Genomic DNA, 15,731 nt, shown 5'->3' with positions numbered 1-15,731 from the left:
AGCCTGCCCCTTTCAGACGAACAGCTGCCGCCCAGCGAAAAGCGTGCAGGAAAGATCGGACGATGCTGGGTGCCCAGAGGATCCGCAGCAGCATCCGAAGAGCGCTGGTCCATCCGGGGGCAGGCCACGCGGGTTGCCCCGTCCCTGTACCCGCTTTCCCGCCGCAGCCGGGCGGCTCCACCCCGCCACCGCCCCGCGCCCCTCCTCCCTGCCCCTTCCTCCTCCTCCTCATTCCGCGGCAGCGCGGGCGGCCATGGCGCGGCGCGGCCGGCGGCGGCGGGGGGCAGCGGCGGCGGGGACCCGCGGCAAGGTGAGGCGGCCCGCGGGCTGGCGGAGCGGGGCCGGGCGGCGGGGGCAGGGAGCCGGCCCGCAGCTCTCCGCCTGCCCGGGGCAGCGGCGGCCTTTGTCCGCCGCCCGCGGCGTGAGGGGTCGGAGGAGCTGCCCGCCAGCGCCGGCGAGTGACCGCCAGCGGCGGGGCGGCTCCCCCGGCCGCCCGCACCGCCCCCGGCGCAGCGCGCTGTCCGGGACACCGGGCGGCCCGCGGTCCCGCCGGGAGCCATCCACGTGGCGCGGCGGCTCCGCGGCTGTAAAAGGCCGGGAATGGGGTGGAAGCCGCCCTGAGGGCGGCCCTGGGACACTCAGCAGCGGCGTGGGGCAACTGCAGCTGTGCTGGGACTTGTGGCGGCTCTATTAAAGGCTGGAGTGGATCATTGACAATTAATTAGTTGTGAGCCTGGGGATACCGCTTTAGAAATAGCTAATACATTTATTTATTTATTTTTAATTCTGCCCTTTTTTTTTCTCCCCCCTTTTCTTTTTTTTTTTCTTTTGGAAGGCCGCGATGCCAAGGCTGGCACATATTTGAGTGGCCTGAGAGGCATGCTTCCGTCGGCTGTGGTCTGGTCCAAGCCTGGGGGCGCATGCTTGGGTGCGTCAGGCTGATTGGGTGGTTCGAATCTTCGGAGGTGGTATCGTGATAGAATCATAGAATTCTTTGGATTGGAAGGGACCTCATCTAGTCAACCTCCTTGAAGGAGTGTTGCCATCTTAAACTAGATCAGATTGCTCAGAGCCCCATCCAACCTGACCTTGAATGTTTTCAGGGGTGGAGCATCTACCAGCTCTTTAGACAAGCTGTTCCAGTGTTTTACCATTTTCCTTACATGTAGTGTAAATTGACTCTCTTCAAGTCAATTGACTCTCTTCAAGCTCATGCTGAGCTTCCCAGGTGGTGGGAAGGAGCAAGGAGAAGTTCAGCATCTCATTCAACTCTTGCTGATGGAAAGTTAGAGCTTTATAGGGGTCTCAGTGGAACTGGAGTGTAATAGAGCCACTGGAATATTTATTAGAACCTCTGTCCTTGCAAAGACCTTCCACCTCCGTATGACCTCAGGCTCTCCATTTGGCACTGTGAAGATAAGGGCGCTATAAAACAGTTTGGGATAACCCTGTTTGACTATAGACACAAATGGCACTCAATTCTCACCTCTGGTGTTGTAACACAAGACTCTTGCAGTCTTCTAGTTCCCTTTCTGGTACACAGCTAAACGCTGCACATCATGTTTCTTTCAAGGCTCAGCTGTCTGTTCTTGGTGCTTTCCTGTTTCTCACAGGAGTTTATTTTTGTCTGAGCACAACCTTCTGCTGGCTCTGCCTTGTCTTTGTGATACATTGGTGAGCAGTGAGTTCAGTCCTGGCTGGGCCAGAATGATGTGGTGGTGAAGGTTTCTTTGCCTCTGAAGTCACAGATCGTCACTGCTGACGGGCAGATAGGCTTGTGAGTACATGCCCCAATTTGAAAACAATTGCTGAAGACAGTCAGCAGTACAAAACTGTTTTGAATTGCAAGACCTGCAGTTCCATTTCCTGTCCCGGGGTCTGATTTACCAGGTTCTGGCACAGCAGTTTCAATAGACAGAGCTTGTTAAAGGAGCCCTGGCTGTGACTGTTTGCACCCACAAGGCCTGAACTCAAGTCCTAGACTTGAGCGGTCCAGGCACAGAGTGAGCGTGCATCATGGTACTGTAGAAAAGTATTTTCCTTGAAATACCAGGGTTTGGACAGTAATTAGGCATCACCATGGGATGCTCTTGAATTATGCAGAATAAATTCAGAAATAGTTGTTACAACTGTTAGGGTTGGTGAGAGATTAGATGGTATAAAGTAAGAAATAGTAGCAGTTGATAGTGTTTGGATTGTGTTCATATGCTGGCATGCTGATACTCACAGTATTATCAGCATTTTTGAAGAGTAGGAAATAGTTTCCAGGAAGGTACTGCCTATGGAAGGTGACATTTTAAATGATTTGCCATGTGATTGCGATATTTGGGCATTCCTTATTTTAGGATAAAGTAGCTTTATGGACATTTGCTTATTATCAGTCTAGATAAGGCAATATAGAGACTGTATTTGGCTGGCTGTTCTGAAAACAGCAGAATTTACCAAAATTTCATGGAGCAGTAGGTTTACTGGTGTGAAAATTGCCAGAACCTTTTGAGGTTCTGGCACCCTCAAAGTGAGGGGTTGTTGCCCTTTGAGGGGGCACCCTCAAAGTCCCAGGAGTTGTTGCTGTGACAGATTAAAGCTTCAGGCATAATACATCTTTACTTTAGAATCAAATTATTCCTGCGAAGATCATAAAAGTGGGTGATGACTGCTCGTTTTATCAGCTGTTCCTCCTTCTTTCAGAACACTCACTTGCCTTTCCATCTCCTGCTGTGTATGCCAGGAATACACTTCACTGTCCAGGGGATTTCAGCTTCTTGTGCTTTAATGATGTTGAGAAATTCTGGGGGTCATCTGTGATCTTCCTCGCCTTCCTAGATTTTGTTGATGCCCAACGAGTCTTGGGCTGATTGTGTGGTTGACAGTCTTTTTGACCATGCATCCAATCTGTGTAATTCTTTTGCACTGCAGTATGGGACATGGTATGTCTATGCTTTCCATGTCTTTCACACATTTGTATGATGCTTAAAATTAAGCTTTCAGAGTGCTGTTTGCCTTTGTGACTCCAGTGGAAAAATCAGGATCTTCTGCATAGTTCTGGTTTATTGGTCTGGCACCTACTGACATTCCGGGTGGGCCCCTCTATTCTTGTAGTGCTGCCCACAATTGTCAGCCTTGGAGTGCTTTCCTGTTCGGTTGCTCCTTTGAGGTTGTTCCTTTGAGGTATGAGCCAAGTGCAGTGGCCTTGGGAGGTGTGCCTTAGGTTGGCTTTTGGACTGAACCTGGGACAAGTCAAAGAGACTTTCCAGCATGTGCTGAAGGTGTGACTTTGCACAGGTTTGGTTTGGTGAGTATCTGCTTGGAATTAAACTTTGGTTATTTCAGTCTGACTGAGTTTGAATGTGACTGAACTTGTGTGTCCTCTGCTTTGAGTAGGAATGCCCATACATTGTGCTAAATTGAATTAAGGGAACACAGCCCAACTGATCTTTTTTCCCCATGGTAGGAGCAAAAGTAGAGAACTACATCTAGCCCTGCTTTCTCAGGCTGTAGGTTCTCCTGATACATCACCATTCGAAAAGAATGTTCTAGTGTGACAATTGGCAGGGAAAGTGATGTGTGCAAATAAGTCTTAAAAAATTAAAGATGGTAGTCAGTGCTGTAGAAATAATATGCTTCCCACCAAATATATTGGTTTGCTTGCAGGCAAGTGTTCTCTCCTCACAGCCTTCAGGGCAAGTTGCATCTTTTCTGGCTTTGGTGTCAGGAAAGTTGCTTTTTCAATTGAAACATGAAAATTCTTCCATTTGATGTGGATGGCAAAACAGCTTGCCTCGGGCTTTTCTTTTTCTCATTGCCTAACAAGGTGGAATTCATGGGGATAGTGCTTGGAAAAATGTTCTTGTGACTGCTGGGGACCTTGGGTTCTTTACTTTTCAATAGCTCATGTGACTGAAACAGTTTTGACAACCCTACCAGCCTCTGTCACCCTCTGCCCTTGGTGACAGACCTGCCAGCCTCCACAGGCACATACCAGCTCCTCGCCCCTGGTTCTGTGGGAATGGGATCTCCATGCAGCCCAACACATCCCAGTATGCTCCTAGGTGTACTGGTGGTATTTTGTCTAATTTAGAGAAGGAAAACCTGAGAGATGTGGATGTCTTGAGCTTTGGACTACTTCTAACAGAAACATAGGATTTGTTATTCTGGCAGTTGTTGGATTGTGTGCCATCTGTAGTAGGGAAAGTTGTCTGATACTTTGAATAGTACCTTGTAGGGGTTTTAAACAACTAAGTGTGTTTTATGTGCAAAAATAAATGAGTTCAATAGATATAAAACTTCCTGCCAGAAATAAGACTGACTTTTTCAGCAGCTGTGAATTATTTCCAGCTTTCACTAGACTTCTGGTATTTAGCCTTTGTAACAGGTGTATTTAAAAGACAGTATTTCTCACACCTGCAGCATTTCAGCAGTCCATCCTATTCATGTTGAAATATTTTCCCTGAGCAAGCCTGCAATGTTCATCACATCTCTGCCTTCCTGACTTTTTTAGGGGTTTAGTGGTGTAAAGATCCTCTCCTGGAGTGCCTGTGTTTTACAGATGTTTTAAATAGATTATTTTGACATTTCTGTTTAGACAAATATGTATTTTATTTCTTGGTGTGTAATAATTTGTTGACAAGAGTGGAAAACCTAGGCTCTGATGCTGATTTAAATCAGTTTCAGAATGTATTTTAATTGAAAGTTGAAGATGGAAATGTCTGTGGCTTCCAGGACTACACAATAAATGACAGTGGAGGAGCCCATCACGACAGAGATGTTTGCTGCAAGCTTGTCTTTTATGTCAGTGGACTTGGAAATAAATGTGGCTTGCAATTTCAGGTGCAGAAATAGATTCTAATAATTCTGCTAATCAAGATTCACCATGAGGCTTTCCTTTCTAAACTTCTGGAGTATGTCCACCTTGTCAGTTGTCTGTTATTAATGTAAGCCCTTCTGGTAAAACAGGGACTCATCAGTGACCAAATTGAGATTCTTCCTACCCAGGCTATGGAGAGCAAGACACAAACTAAAAATCCTTGGAGCTCTATAGTAAGTTACTTAAATCAGTACCAGTACCACAGAATTTGGGAATGCAAAAAATTAAGTTCCTACTGGGAAAGAATTTTTTTGTTGTTGTTCAAAATCAATAATTATAGCCTCATAAATGACTCCTCTGGTGCAGATGAAGAAGCAATACATGAAGAAGAAGAAATCAGGCATACAGTAATCACAGCAGTGGCTAACTCAGCTGTGGATTAGCACAAGAACTAATGCAGTGGCTCCTGGAAGCAATTTATTCATAGCAGGGAGACTCTCAGCTCCTCATATGTTTTTCCATTTAAATGCACAATCCTTCATTTTAGCACTGCTCTGTATCAAGTAAATTCTTACTTTCACAGCAGCCGAAGTGTATTCTGGATGTTCACTGAAGGAGGTAGGAGTGAGGGAATATCCAAAGGGGTTTGGATATGGACAGCATGACTTCAGCAACTGTGCTTTGGGTCATGCCATTATAGGCCTGAGAGGGTCAGTTTTTCAGAGGTGAAATCTACTCTTGCTCCAGCAACAGTAAGTTGGTTTTGCATCAGCCTACATCAGCTTTATAAGATCAGAACTGGAATAAAATTTTTCACCCTTTACTGTAGCTTATTTCAGAGAGTGATGCTTTGGTGGAGGTACTGCTTGCTATTTTAATGGAAGTGGAACTTTTGCAGCTATATAACTTTTGGATAATGAGCCTCCTTTGGGTCACTTGCCTTGCCACAAGTAAACTTTGAAAAAAAAAATCATCATTATATGCCTTGGGTTTCTGTGATAGTGGAAAAGGGTAGTCTGCTCTCAGTTCTGAACCTCATTTCTGAGATGTACTGGTGGGTATTCAGGGCTGGAAAACAGCACTTTGAGATGAGGAATTGGCCTCTGACCTGGCAGTCATTGATCTCATATTCCTGAGAGTTAATGAGAGTGCGGCTTTAGCAAAGAGCAGAGAGGCTTGTTTCAGGTTGGAGTGGTTTGTGTGAGGTGTATGTGGTCCAGGGGATGTAGGGGATGAGTGTCTGGATGCTGGTGAGGAATGCAGATGCTTTTCTCCCAGAGCATTTGTGTGACTGACAGAATGGTTTTGCAGGTGATACCTGAATGTGTGAAAATGTGTTCTGAAACTTGGCAAAATGCCTTCTTCCTTGGTTTTTAAGGCTTGGTCTGTTCATCCCATCCTTACACACACCAGATCCTAAAGCAGCCCACATGGGACCTGTCTGAAGGCTTTCTTACTATCCTGGCACATGCAGAGCCTTTTCCAAAGTGTTTGCTGTGAAGTATATGGCCCAGTGGAATGGTTGGAGGTGGTGTTATGAGTCTCCTAGGCTGGGACTGGACTTTTTGAATGCCGAAGCTGTGACCTTGGTCACCTCAGGAAGGCTGCTGCCTGCCCTTGGCTGTGCTTCCCCCTCTCCTGCTGGGCTTCTAGCAAAGGAGAAATGTTCTTGGTTAGCACATTTTCACTCTCTTAACCAGTATCACAGGAGAAGCTCTGTGACAGTACTGACCAAGGAGAAGGAGTTGCATTGGTTTTGTTTTTGGAGTTAGCCGAGTGTCTGCTAAAATCCATAATGGTACTGTGGGATCTAAAGGTCAGGTTCCTTTGTACTTTAGCATTGTGTTCTGTTTGAGGTTGTGTCCCTCACCTCTGAGCCATCATTGCTCTGGAAGAGCTGGAGGGGTGGTGGGTTTCCCCATGGGTAAGAGTGCCCTGAGCTCCTACTTGCAAAGATGAGCCACACATGTAGTTTTATGTCTCTGAAGTACTTTCCTGTGGAGCTGAACACCCTGTGTATTGCATCATAATCCCAATCCCAGATCCTGAGTCTGTATTCAGGGATTAAAACAGTCTATACAGAATTTTCCTGGAGTTTAGCTAAATAAGGTACAATTTACACATAGCATATTTTGTGCTACAGACTCGTGTTTGCATAGGAATATAAACATGAGTTGTATGGTTGCAAATTTGAGTTTTCCTATTAAGTTGGTGCATGTGACTCGTGTTTTCTGTCTTGTCTTGAATCAGAAACAGGTACCCAAGGATGTGGCCAACATTTTTAATACCCCCAGTGACAGTGAAGATTTTCCAGGATTCCAAGATGATACTTCTCAACAGAGCTTCTTGTCAGAGAACAACTGTCCTAGTTTTGATTCCCAGGAGTCTGGAAAAGAGGTAGGAACAGGTTGCCATAGTCCAGTTATGCTCTTGGGATGCAGTAATACTGTGAGCCTGTGTCAAAACTGTGTGAATTATAACTCTCACCTTAACCTGTAATTTACAGTGCCCATATTAAACTTTAATGTAAACAAACTTAGTATTTAGGGTTTAGTGGTTGCTTTTGAAAACTCCTTTATAATATAAAAAAGAAAATGTGTTTCATTGGAAGATGAGCTAAAGTGAAATAGGTAAGTGTAGCAAACAGAAAAAAAAGGAATTACCATCCTGGAAAGATGTTGCTGGTTATTAGATGGGCATTTGTGAGTATGTAGACTTCAAAATATTTCTTCCAGAAATATCTCTGTGCTGTCTCTGCATTAAAATTGTGTTTTAATAGTGGTAATCCAGAGAAAGCATCAGCTCCTGCTGCAGTAGTGCAGTCTGCTGGTTCTTTGCTCTCTTGATGAAGTGGCTTGGATTAGCACAATGATTTAATATTTTTTCTTCTCTGGTAGCTGGAGATACCAGCTGAATTCACAAGAAAAGAATAGAACTGGTGTGCTGTCTTGGGTGGCAAAAAATTTAGTTTTTAGTCTTTTGGAAACATATAATTACATGCTTGATAGCCATGGGCTAATGTGTTATAAGATACCTTTGTCATTTGTGCTCTTGCAGAGGTCCCTCTGTTTCATTAATGAGATAATTGAATTATTTTTCTTTTATTTTCCTAGTTCATCAGGTCAGTGCGTGGTTAAGAGGTGCTGATGACAAGGAAGATGATTAGTGTTGGCCAAAGAAAGAGACAGAATAAGGCTTGTTACAAATATGTATTGTTTCTCACCCTTTATAGGCAAGTTACTCCAGGAGAGTGCAGAAACCTTTTGGGGGTAGAGCCACAGTCTGTGCTATGGAGAAAGATAGTGTCTAAGATGTAATTAAATTTTTGGGCTCTAAATTGGTTTCTAATCTTGTTGCTAGACAGCAGTACTGGCAACTTCAGCAAACCAGGAGGTAGCTTGCTCTTGTGTTTGTGTTTTTGTGGGGAGCATCAAGAAGGGTCAGTGGGGAGAGGTATTGGTGCTGGAGGGGAAACCTTGTGTGGGAGCTTCTGCCTACTTGGGGGCTGCAGACACCTGACTGTACTTTTCCCTCCCTTGATTTCCCAACTTGTGAAATAGAGTTATGATAATGATCTCTTCTGCAAAGCATTTTAAAATCCTCTGATGAAAAATGCTGTGGAAGAGATAGATAGATAGTTTCACATGCATTGCTGAGAATCCCAGTGAGGCTTGTTCCAGATTTACAGCTTGCATTTGCAACCTTCCTTATCATTTCTGTGTTTCCCTTGGGATGAGAATTATTTTAAATCTTGATCAGTATTGAATTTAATTTCTTTACCACTAAATGGTACAATAAAAATATTCTGAGTTCCATCCAACTGCAGCATAATGTGCAGTCCTTGCACATCAGGGCCCTGCATCAGGATGAGCATCATCCTGTGTTCATGATGCCAAACACCGCAATTGCTGCAAAAGGCCATTGGTACTTGTGCAGGAAACAAAAGGGTTTTGGTGCAAAGGGCAAAAGGATGGGAAGTTCAGAAAAATTCAGCAGTTCTTGAGAAAGGAGGCAAGGTAGCTGCCCTGCTGGGGTGGTAAATGGGCTATTAGTGCATCGGGTGTTCCCTTGGATGCTGAGGTGCAAATGAGTTAGCAAGTAGTGACCTCTGTGTGCCTGCTTTTCCTCAGGGCTTTCTGCAGTCCTGCTCTGATCATCTCTGCGCTTCTGCAGAGTTCCCACAATTTCTCCCACAATAGGTACCCCTGGTGTGTATTTTACCTGATGTAGACTGTTCTTCATAGATGAGCAGCATACCTGTAGGTGTGTTATTTTTAGTTACTTTGGCTAACAAATAGTATATTTCCCCCATCAACCTTCATTGTGGAATTTCATAAAAACACAGAATACATAAAATCTTCAGTTTCCTCCAAGAAATACAATTTAACTGTAAAATAACTTCCCTATTGTGTTTGTTCCTTTCTCAAGCAGCTGCACTGCAGCTATCAACAAAAGAATAAAGTAATTTTCCTCAGAGAAAACTCATTACAATCACCCATAATAATTTGTAGATGTTTAAGTGTAAAGAAACAGCATATGCAGTGGCTCCCCCCTCCCATTCCCTTCTAAGTTTTTTCCACTCATCTATTGTATCTTTTTTTCACCAGATATTATCTTAAAATAAAGAAATGTGTAATTAAAGTCAGGGAGGGGAGGGAATTGAAAGGAAGAATAAAGATATTTAGCAAATGCATTGTATTAAAGGTAATTTTTGTTTCTTGTGTGGGAGGAAGAAGTAACAGAGGAAAATTGGGGAAATAAACTTATATGTTGCTGACTTTCAAGAGGCAGGTGTGATGTGAACATGGATTATATTCCTACCAGGAAAAAGTCTCTCAAGAGATTAGCAGGAACAGGTTGATTAAATGGTTTTCTACTAGTTCTTGTTGTAAGTATGGAAATACACTTGTATTTAGTAAAAGCCTTGTGTTTAATTGGGATGTAACGTACATACCATGAAGAGCGTTTTAATGAGGTCTTTTTACTTCCTGGTCTATAGGCTGAAATTGAGGAGCTGTCTACCTTAGAACACATGGGAATGATAAACTGCACCAAAAAACCAGCGAGTTGAGAAGTTGAAAGGTGGAAGGATATTGGTCAGGCTGTTCAAAGCTCTGATTGTTTGTGTTGGTATCAGTCAGTTCAGTGATGGTGTAACAGCGCAAGGAGCAGACCCTATCTCTCATTTGTATTTTCTTCTTTTCAAGGCCTGGTGAAGAAAATACATAAAACAGAAGAATATACATAAAACAACATGATAATTTACATACAAGAAAACTCATAGTTTATTTTTATTGGGTAGTAATGAAGAAGGGAAGAAGTGAAGGAGAAAGTTTCCCCCACAAGAAGTAGCTCAGTTAAAAGCCCTGTCCTCAAAATGAAGAAAAAAAATCTTGCAAAGTTAAAACAACTCAATATTGAAACTGAATGTTATCTTCTTGTTGTTTGTTTCTTTTGACAGGCTTTGCCTGCAAAGTGCTTTCACAGTATGCTATTTAGTTGGCACTGCTTTGACCCTCAAAGCCTGTTTATTGTGGCTGTGTGAATACTCTGTATCTGACTGCCTCTCACAGCTCCTGAGTGGTGTTTTTGCAGGGGCTCCAGTTTCAGTCCAGATACCTCACCGAAGAGCTGCGGAGGATTTTCACTGAGGACACTGACTCTGAGACAGAAGCGTTTGAGGGCTTCGCTTCAAACGAGGTGAATGTGAACAAGAAAGAAGTTCTGGTAAAGGCAGTCACACCTACATGTGAATGTCTATGTTGACTTCTTTTTTTTTTCTGTCTCTTCTGTGTAAAGTTATGTTCCTGTAGGAATTTTCTGATGCACTATGATGCTCTTTTTTCATGCTGAATTAAAAAGTGTTGTCCTAAAAGAGGGAAAGAATGCTTTATTTAATGTAACATCACATATTAGAAATGGGAACTACTTCCACTGCTTGTAGATTGTACTGGGCAAGATTGTTCTTCAGGAGACAGCCATGTCTGTATCCCAGACAGTGCTAATATGTAGATGTTTTGTTGATCTCTGCACAGGCAGATGTTGTGTACTGTGAACTTGTAAAAAGATGTTATTTTAGGTGAATTTATGGTGGTGCCTTTGGGTGGAAACACTGCTGTCTAGAACTAGTGATTTAAAAATTAGCTCTCTTATGTCAGAGGCAATAATGTAATGTGGGATTTTTCTTACTTCCAGATGGTGGAGTCAGACTTGAGTGATGAAGAACGCGATAATTTGTTGGGTAATGAGAAAGAAGAGGAGGAAGAGATGAAGAAGAAGGTTTCCCCCAAGAGAAGAAGCTTTGGCCTTCGTGTTGCTTTACAGTTTCCCACCAGGAAATCATCTGAGAAAAAAGTGCCTGAACAGGCTTTGTCTGATTTACCTCTAAAGGACAGTGAATCCCTCACACCTCTTTCAAAAGAAATAAGCCTCAAGCGGTCGGACAAAGTAGAGGGCTCTGCTTCAGAGTCTGAAGAAGACATTAAAGAAACACAGGAGGAAAGTTCCAGTGCACTGCTTAAGAGAGCCATAAATATTAAAGAAAATAAAGCCATGGTAAGACTTAAGAGCAGTGTTTTTTATTCTGACATTTACATCCAATTACTTAGCTTGAGCATACTTGAATTTTAGGGTCCCTGCTGGTGCTGTGCTGGAACTTTGGGAAAATCTTATGGTGAATTTTTCTACCTGGGAAAACCCTGGAGGACCCTCAGCACTCAGACATTTGCCCCTAAAATAATCTCAAGTAGGGACTAGCCTGGTCAAGTTTAAAACCAGAGTAGAACTAAGAATTTTTAATGTGGATATGAACAAAGTTATAAATGACCAAGTTTTGCAGCCTTCAAAACATGTCAGAAAACCAGCTGTCCTTTCAGGTGGTTTATGGTGTCGTTTGCACAATAGTGTTTCTACTTTTTGTTTGTGTGTGACAGATCTGCTGCAGTTACTGATTGGAAAGCCAGCTAAGAGCTGCTGAGGATGATAAATGTAATTTCTCAGCTGTGTGGGATGTGATTTTTTACAGTATGGCTTTACTATATAACTGCTGAACGTGTGTGTATGTGTGTGTAGGTGTGGAAAAGAGCAACTGATCATTTACTAATGCTTTTTCCTTTATTATCCAACATGCCACCAGCTCTCTTTAATTATCATGCTGCTATGTAATCCAAACTGATGTTCAGTCTTTAGTAGCTCCTTCAGTTTTACTGTGTTTCAGGGAAAGTTGCAGCTTCCAAGCAATCTTGGGGCTCAAGCAATACCTCTTGGCCTGGGCCTGCAGCTCCTGTATAAAAACTTGCTTCAGCTTTGTACCTGCACCTCTAATCTCTCTTGTGTTCCCACTGCTGTTGTGTTGGTCTTGCTGCTCCTTAGTCCTTCTCACCTTCCACTCTTCCTTGCAGTTCAACCACTGTGAAATTCACTGGCATCCTAGGAGCAGTACTGTAATGGCATTAAATAGCTCTTAATAGATGCCACGCTGAAGTATTTACTGAGAAATACTGTATTCAGCTTTTAATGTCTTGATGGCTGTGGCAATCTCAGAGAGCTAGCAGCTTGGCTCATCCCCACTACCAGTGGCTTTTCAGAAGTTAGCCTCATTCTGGAATTCCAGAACAGGTCAGTGCTTTTTTTGTACCTATCCGCCACTGCTTATGTGGAAATGTACTTCCAAGACATCTTGTGCACGGTGCAAGAAATCATCATCCTGCTGAAGTGCTTCTGATGCTGTACATGATCAGAGCATGCATGCATTGGGGGAACTGCCAGTGGGGCTTAGTTGCTCTCTAACTTTGTAATGAGTGTGTACCCAGTGTCTGCACTGCTTAAGGAGATGCAGAGCTCTCTGGCAAAGAGCACAGATGTGTCTGCAGTCAGTAAAAGCTCAGTGGGAACATCTTACTGTCTTCTGGCACCCTGTCTTTTTTTTCTCCTTCCTATCATATGAACTTAATTTCTTGTTATCAATCATTGCCATGTTGTAATGTGCTCCTTTGGTGCTGTTTTGACAAGATACTATGTAAATCTGGCTAGTTCTAATTCCCAGTAAGAATTAGTGGGAGCTATAAAGTTAGTATTGTTTGCTCATGGCAGAGTAAATAAACCCCTTTTATGAACTCCAGTTTATTTAAATGCTTCCATAAAGGTTCCTTGCACATGTTTAGCTGTAATTTGAAGTGCATGTGAGGAATGGATGGATGGTAGGTGGTGTTGCTTGTTTTGTAAGTTGCAGTGAGTTTTCAATGTGCCGTTACTTGATTCCAGCTTGCCCAGCTGCTGGCAGAACTGAATTCCATACCGGACCTGTTCCCAGTGAAAACACCCTCCTCGACCCCTGCAGTAAGTTCCCAGTACTGGTTGGTGGTGACAGTAATTTTTGTTAGACTTAGGTGTTGGACTTAATGTATTTCATTAGAAACTTTCAGCAAGTTTGTTCTGGTTTTCTTAGGGTTTGGTCACTTCATTGGTATAAATTTGCTATGGTTTGCAAAGTGACAGAGATTACATGAGGAAATGGATTTTTTAAAGATAATTTTTGAAGAAAGACAAAGACCAAGATGAGATGCTACTTCATCATTTTTGCTCCAGAAATACTATTGGAGATCTTAGACAAATGTCTGAGTGTGTGGGAATAAGGAAAAGTAGTTACTTTGCTTTGGATTTAGATTCTGTTAATTTCCCTCTTGTAGACCTTTCTTCTAAAATCCACCCTTCCCAGCAGAACTATGCTCATGAAGTTGAGCCATTCAACACAAAAATTATACAGTAGTTATTTCAATTTACTTTTCTCAGCTTTAGGCAGCTGAGAAAGCTTAGTTTAGCAGCTTTCTCTGTTGAGTAGCATTTTTCCATGTATATTATAAACTGAAAAGATTTGAAGAAACCTTGAAGGGCCATGTCTTTGGTAGATGTCCATGCAGGACTTCTGCTGCATGAATTCAGTCACACAATAATTGGGAGGTGTGACAGTGTGAAGAGGGTATCTTGTGCCTCCCAACAATCTCCAAAACTAGAAATCTTGAACTAAAGGAAGCAGCTTCTTAATACACTTTCAGTTAAAAAAGTTTAAAAGAAAATTAACGAGAATTCAGCTTGTTCCTCAAACTGTGTATTCCTCAATGTTCCTTGATTGCGTATTCAGATTGTGGAAAAATCAGAATATTTAGCTACCAAAGAGCAGTGAGAACTGGCTTCCACCCATGTGTTAAATTTTGGTATAGTTCTGTGATTTTGGTATAGTTCATAATTCTGTGTTGTTAATTGGAACGGAATTTGACGTTAAGGTGTGATTTTTGAAAGTAGCAAAAAAAATAGTGTGTAGGGAGTATATTTGGTGGTGGGGTTTGGCTTAACAAATAAGGAGTAGGAGAACAGTAGATCAATTCATGATAGTACAAGTGTACACTAAGTACAGACATTTTCAGGTTGTTTCTAGTGTTTAACACTACAAATATAACTGAAAAGACAGTTACTGGAATTTTCTTCTCTTTGTAGAAACAGAAGAAAACCCCAAGGAGGACATTCTCTGAAGGCCAGATAACACGCCGAATGAACCCAACCAGAACTGCTCGTCCACCAGAAAAATTTGCCTTGGAAAAATTTACTGTGTCAGCTGTCAAATTTGCAGAACACATCTGTAGCTACAGACAACAAAACCTCCTGAAGAGACTCAGTGTGGTATTTGCCAGATTTTGATATCTCCAGTAGTGAGGAACTTGGAAACATTTAAATTGTTGGCCAGCACTTAGACCAGACATCACATCCTATGCAAAGTTATTGAAAATCTTTGGTTGGGATTAGCAACAGAAGAAGTTATTTCCAGGCCTTTTATGTCTCATCTTTCACCTGTTAAGTGGGCTCTATTTGTGACCAGTGTTTTTCAGGCATAACAAGGCAGTTAACTTCTGGTCTGTTATTAATTCTTCATCTGAAAATTACTAGAGCCCATAATGTACAGAACCTTGGAGTGGCAAGGCAGTGGGGTGGTGGAGGTGGCAAAGCAGATCTTCTCTGTTACCAGACTCAGGAAAAAATGGTTAAAAATCCTTCTCTGGAAATAGCAGAGAAGGAAGAAATAGCAGAAGGAAGATGGGAGTTAAATGGCTGAACTGAGAATGAATTAAGGGAATCTGCACCAGCAAACTGTTAATGTACAGGCTAGTAATTGAAAAGTTGCAGATTTTACTCTTTCCTATTCTTAAAAATACAGTTTTTTCCTCCTCTAGCCTATGGTGGTCCTTTGTCTTGCTTATATTTTCTTTATAGCCCTTATGAGGAAGACCCTTTAAGTCTGAATCCTTACAGGCTGGATCCCAGTTCTGCTTGTAGGAGCAAGTCCTGGGCATAGTTAAAGCATTATAGAGGGAACTTGGCTATTAGAAGAAGAGGAGTAGCACCAAATGAGAACCTGGCCTGGTAAATGACTGTTTTGGACAGAACAGAACTGATCTAGAGTGAAGGACAAATGAGGTTTTCGGAGACAGGTATGGGAAGGCTAAGAGTCTGATGAGATTGTTCATGAATAGGGGTCAAAGAGAATGATTATTTAGAGGGAAAAAAACATCACTTAATGGTGAGTGGAGTACTCTCTTCCAAATAACAGGTTAATAAAAAAGGGCTGGGATTGTCAGGACTAACCTAAAACTTTAGTAGAGTTTTTTTTTTTGCAGGACATTAGAGATTGTCATTGGAGAAAGCAACTAGAGAAGGAGATTGAAGGATGAAAGCCTGGGAAGGCAGATGATCACAGTTCTTGATTTTGAGAGGGAAGAAATGGAGTATGAAGAGTTACAGTGGAGGAGGAGAGGGAATGCAAAGAAAAGTTAGCAGTAAAACATGTCAAGGATTTGTGCAAATAGAAGTAGTAATAAAGGAAAGGAATTAAATAAAATGAATAAAAAGTGTAGTAGAGAAAAGATTATGGAGGGAG

At 42.5% G+C, this 15,731-nt stretch overlaps 1 protein-coding gene and 1 long non-coding RNA gene across 3 annotated transcripts in view; one reads left to right on the top strand and one right to left on the bottom strand.

The window, feature by feature from the left end:
• Nucleotides 1-264: 264 nt before the first annotated feature.
• CDCA7L (cell division cycle associated 7 like) overlaps nucleotides 265-15,731 on the top strand; it is an 18,819-nt gene continuing 3,352 nt past the window's right edge. Inside the window, exons 1-6 of one of the 2 annotated variants that reach the window (XM_036402389.2) lie at nucleotides 265-310; nucleotides 7,055-7,201; nucleotides 10,400-10,531; nucleotides 11,000-11,359; nucleotides 13,067-13,141; nucleotides 14,297-14,479. In XM_036402389.2, the coding sequence (XP_036258282.1) occupies nucleotides 11,000-11,359; nucleotides 13,067-13,141; nucleotides 14,297-14,479 (618 nt within the window). In that variant the 5' untranslated portion in view covers nucleotides 265-310; nucleotides 7,055-7,201; nucleotides 10,400-10,531. Of the gene's footprint in view, nucleotides 311-7,054; nucleotides 7,202-10,399; nucleotides 10,532-10,662; nucleotides 11,360-13,066; nucleotides 13,142-14,296; nucleotides 14,480-15,731 lie in introns of those variants that run through there. The other variant, XM_036402380.1, reaches the window with a different exon arrangement.
• LOC129046673 (uncharacterized) overlaps nucleotides 8,940-15,731 on the bottom strand; it is a 27,862-nt gene continuing 21,070 nt past the window's right edge. The window contains exon 9 of the long non-coding RNA XR_008508328.1: nucleotides 8,940-10,013. This is a non-coding gene — a long non-coding RNA (uncharacterized LOC129046673). The remainder of the gene's footprint in view (nucleotides 10,014-15,731) is intronic.

This window comes from Molothrus ater, chromosome 1, assembly GCF_012460135.2.
Source record: "Molothrus ater isolate BHLD 08-10-18 breed brown headed cowbird chromosome 1, BPBGC_Mater_1.1, whole genome shotgun sequence".
Lineage (NCBI taxonomy): Eukaryota > Metazoa > Chordata > Aves > Passeriformes > Icteridae > Molothrus > Molothrus ater.
Note: the sequence above shows the minus strand (reverse complement) of the source record. Positions and strands in the feature narration are given on the sequence as shown.